At 34.3% G+C, this 4,350-nt stretch overlaps 1 protein-coding gene across 1 annotated transcript; it reads right to left on the bottom strand.

Annotated features, from left to right (window-relative positions):
- Nucleotides 1–720: 720 nt before the first annotated feature.
- LOC121967020 (SAP domain-containing ribonucleoprotein-like) lies at nucleotides 721–3,784 on the bottom strand (the record flags this gene model as incomplete). The annotated part of the gene is made up of 5 exons (XM_042517077.1): nucleotides 3,726–3,784; nucleotides 1,954–2,053; nucleotides 1,669–1,712; nucleotides 1,507–1,577; nucleotides 721–772 (listed from the first exon to the last, which is right to left on the bottom strand). Coding segments are annotated over exons 1-5 (300 nt in total), but the record flags the coding sequence as incomplete, so codon positions are not given.
- Nucleotides 3,785–4,350: the final 566 nt, after the last annotated feature.

Genomic DNA, 4,350 nt, shown 5'->3' with positions numbered 1-4,350 from the left:
AGGAGGAGAGGAGAGGAGAAGACTTTATTTATATTCACATATCCCGCATGTACATCTAGGTTTTTTTTGAGACTTTGAAATTAAAGTTGGAATATTATCAGAAAAAAACTCATAATATTACCAGATTAATATCATAATTTTTTGGGATTAAATCCTAATATTACAAGAATAAAGTCGTAATATTGTATTACAGAAATAAATATATTGCCAGTAAACTATAAAACAGGCAGCCTCCTTGGAAACCGGGACAATGGTTGCCAAGGAGACTGCCTGTACTCTCGTCTGTTGTATAGTTTACTGGCAATATGTTTATTTCTGTAATATAATATCCTCTTTTTGTAAAAATGTGACTTTAATCTTGTAAAATTACAAATTTATTCTCGTAATATTCTGACTTTTTTTTATCATAAAATTACAATTTTTTTCTCATGATATTAGTACTTTTTTCCCCTCAAAATACTATGACTTTTTTCTCATAATATTACAGCTTTATTCTCGTAATATTATGACTTTATTCTCATAAAATTACAAGTTTATTCTCATAATATTACTACTTAAAAAAAAAACACTCTTCATGACTTTATTGTCGAAACCTAACTTTTTTTCTTTAACATGACCCTAATCCTTTGTCATACATGTGACATTGATTCTTTACTAAAATATACAGATTGAGGACTTCCAATCGAATTATTGGTGCATGCAAACATGTCTCTTACGTACTTCACTGGCAGATGATGGAGGAGCTATTTTCACCACCTTCTTCTCAGCAGCTCTGAAAGAAAAAAACGTGTAAACAGGAGTGAAGCCCAAAGATCGATTAGTGGGGAGGAACAATAATATCCGTCATGTGAAGCTAAATTGGCAAAATGCAAACTTATTAGGACTGAGCTATTTATACTAATTTATAAATGTAACTACCCAAAATAAAAGGAATGATGCAACATTTTCTGAAGATGGTCTATTTCATTTCTTGCAATCATCTTTAGTTGCAGAAAAGCTCGTTGCTCCACATTCCCCCAAATCAGAACTGAACTAGGAAAAATGTAATTCTCTCACAGTGCACCTTATCCATAAAATAATCTGCAAAAGAACTTAAACTTGGAAACTCTTCCACTGTTATATCTGTTCAAATACCTTATTTCAGATCTTATTTTAATTGAGCATAAATGTTTTTAATTAAACTTCTACACCATAACATATTTGTTATCCAGTATTTTTATTTTTAGCTATTTACATTGCTATTATTGTTTGTTGCTTTGTATGACTTTATTTCTATTCCAACTGTTATTTGTTTGATTGTTTTTAATGTTTTTGTTTGTGCTCTGCATCACTGAAAATGATTTCCCGAGTCTGAAATAAAGTTTTGAATGAATGAGATAGTTGGATTATTTTAGCATAAAGACCAGAAACAGGGGAAACTCTCTAGTTGGCTGGCGGCTCTAAAGCTCAAGAATTCACACATCATATTCTGACTGTTTGTTGTGGACAAAATAAGATTAAACTTACGTCTGAGACTCATCGGGTGCAGAATCCTTTGCGTCTTTTACATTGTTGGCACCTTCAACTTTTGTGAAGTCCTAAAAGTGAAATTTAAACATTTATTTAAACTTCACAAACTGATCTAATACCGTCTGAAAGGGAAAAATGAAAAATAAACAGTCACGTTACCTCTGTGTCCTCTGCCAACACATCATCGACGTCCACATCTTCCTCTGTTTTTGTTATGTAGATTACAGGAAAAAGACATTTCCAAGCAGCAGAGAACAGAAAAACAATAAGAAATTAATTTAAAGATGCTCAGTCTGATTATGCATCAACAGCTAAAAAAATCACAACTTACGTGGAAACAATTGATATTTCTAGTGTGACCACGACAAAAATGATTCATTTTGGATTACAACCAATTCCCCCACATCTGTACAGCATGTCTGAATGTGGAGGATGCGGCCTCACCGTGCTCCTCCAGGTAGGCTTGCAGTCGGGCGATGAGTTCTCCTTTGTTTCCCTTGGTTTCCAAACCTCGGGCCTCGCACTCCTGCCTCAGCTCAGCAAGCTACAGCAGCAACAGAAACAGGAATGGTGGTTTTAATACAACACGATCTCAAGTTCTTTATTGTCATATGCACAACAATTGCGATGAGCAGTCATGAAAATCTGAGTATATGTGTATATGCATCATGAAAAGCTAAAAATAGACAGTGAGATCTGTTGAGAAACAGGCACGTTTGTGGGGAGCAAAGCTGCTTTTCGATGCTGTAATGCTGTTAACGCTACACACCAAGACAGTCCCACACAAAAACATGTTTTCACAGGCTGCCAGTATGGTGAAAGTGTTAAAATCAGTCACACAGGACCAGAAACAATACTTGTATTGTATATGTATTATTCTGTGATACCAAACATCAATAAATTATTTATCTCACAATTTAAATATGCTCACTGTTCTTTAGCATGTTAGAACAATCAATATTAATATTAAGCATTACTGAAAGCACTGTATATACTCTGTGTATGTGTGTGTGTGTGTGTGTGCATCAATAAATTGATTTCTTTTTAAAACTAGCATAAATATTATAAAACGGACATAAAAAACTATTTACAAAATGGCAATAAAACCACAAAAACTGTCAATTCTCATAAAAGTTCTGAAAACGCCAAAGACAACAAATGATACACACACACACACACACACACACACACACACACACACACACATATATATATTAGGGTCTTAGAGGGATGTCGTATGCTGTAAAGCGCTAAGAGGCAAATTGTAATTTGTGAAAATGAGCTTTATAAATAAAATGGACTGACTATATGTATATGTAATTTATTTTTTACATGTAAAAAACAAAGTAGATGCAATGCATACAGGTATTAGAATTAAAAATTAAAACAGGAAGTGTAGGATTACAGGGCTTGGAGCAACACAAAACAACAATACAACATAAAACAACAAACACAATTCAACACAGGAAAAGCCGACGTGAATGTGGAGACCAAAATAAAAGAAACAAAGAACATAAAACAGTGACTATGCTATTTATATAGAGCAACGTGTTGCATTAATCCTCCTTTATTTATTGCACCATTTCACTACTGCAATACTGTTTATTTATATTTATTTATTTATTTAACTGTTATTGTTTCCTTATTTTAGCTGTGTATTCATTTCGACGCCTAATATACAAGTATACGTACACATACACATACTCATACGTGTACATTAGAGGTAATTTTATTAAATAACTGGTGTATTTGCGTGCTTTTGTTTGGCGAACATGAATTATGTGACCGACGGAGGTCAAACACACCCGGTTACCGATGTCGCTGTTTTAATGAGAACCGGGACAGAGAAGGCGGGACACTTTATATCTAACTACAGGAGCTGAGTTCACTATTTAAATTAATCATCACACTTTTATGTGTTAATTTAAAGTCATTCTCGGCTGTTTATTAGCCTTCTCGCGGTGTATTTCGGTGTCTCGGTGCGGTTTGCTCTGTTAGCTCCGCAGCTGAATGAACAACGTGAACACACGCCGGCTGTTAGCTTCACGGCCGCCGGCTGTTAGCTTCACGGCCGGCGGACTCGTTTTATCGCTCAAAGCTCTCAGTTATCCGCGTCCTCAAGCTCCGGCGTTACAACTAACAACTTCTACAACATCGTGTTTGTTAATTACGGTAGCTAATGTTTTTAATTATCACATATTAATGGATTTACCAACCTTGAGTTTCTGCAGCTCTATCACTTCGGCCATCTTTCTCTGTTGATGTATCACTTCCTCCAATCACACAGGAGCTGCTCCGCTTCTCAGCTCCGCTCTGAGGCTCACAGCGCCGCCTGCTGGACGGAATCAGGAACTGCAGGCGGCAGCATGAACTGCAGTCTGTGACCATTTACTGTATACGTATATATATATATAAACCCTAGAAACATATTTAAACAAAACATATAACTGCATTAATATACATTATTTGTCTATGTACTTAAGAACTGATTTAAGGGAGTAGTAAGCTACCTTTTTTTTTTGTTTTTTTTTTGAGTATTTTCTTCTCATGTACTTCTACTCTACTACATCTCAGAGGGAAATATTGTAATTTTTACTTTATTTATCCAATTGCTTTATTTAATTAACAAATTCACATTTTTGCATAAAAAACAATAACGGAGTTGATCAAATATGACTTTTTTTTTATAATTATACATGTATAGCTGAAAAATAATTAGCTGAATAGTCAGTAACCATTTGACAGTTGGTAGTTTGTTTATTTTTTTCAAAAATTACAAATAATTTTGAGTTTTAGTGTATTAATTTTTGGGGGTATTACTATTAATATTGAGTAAATAGT

Source organism: Plectropomus leopardus, unplaced genomic scaffold, assembly GCF_008729295.1.
Source record: "Plectropomus leopardus isolate mb unplaced genomic scaffold, YSFRI_Pleo_2.0 unplaced_scaffold26660, whole genome shotgun sequence".
Taxonomy (NCBI): domain Eukaryota; kingdom Metazoa; phylum Chordata; class Actinopteri; order Perciformes; family Serranidae; genus Plectropomus; species Plectropomus leopardus.
Note: the sequence above shows the minus strand (reverse complement) of the source record. Positions and strands in the feature narration are given on the sequence as shown.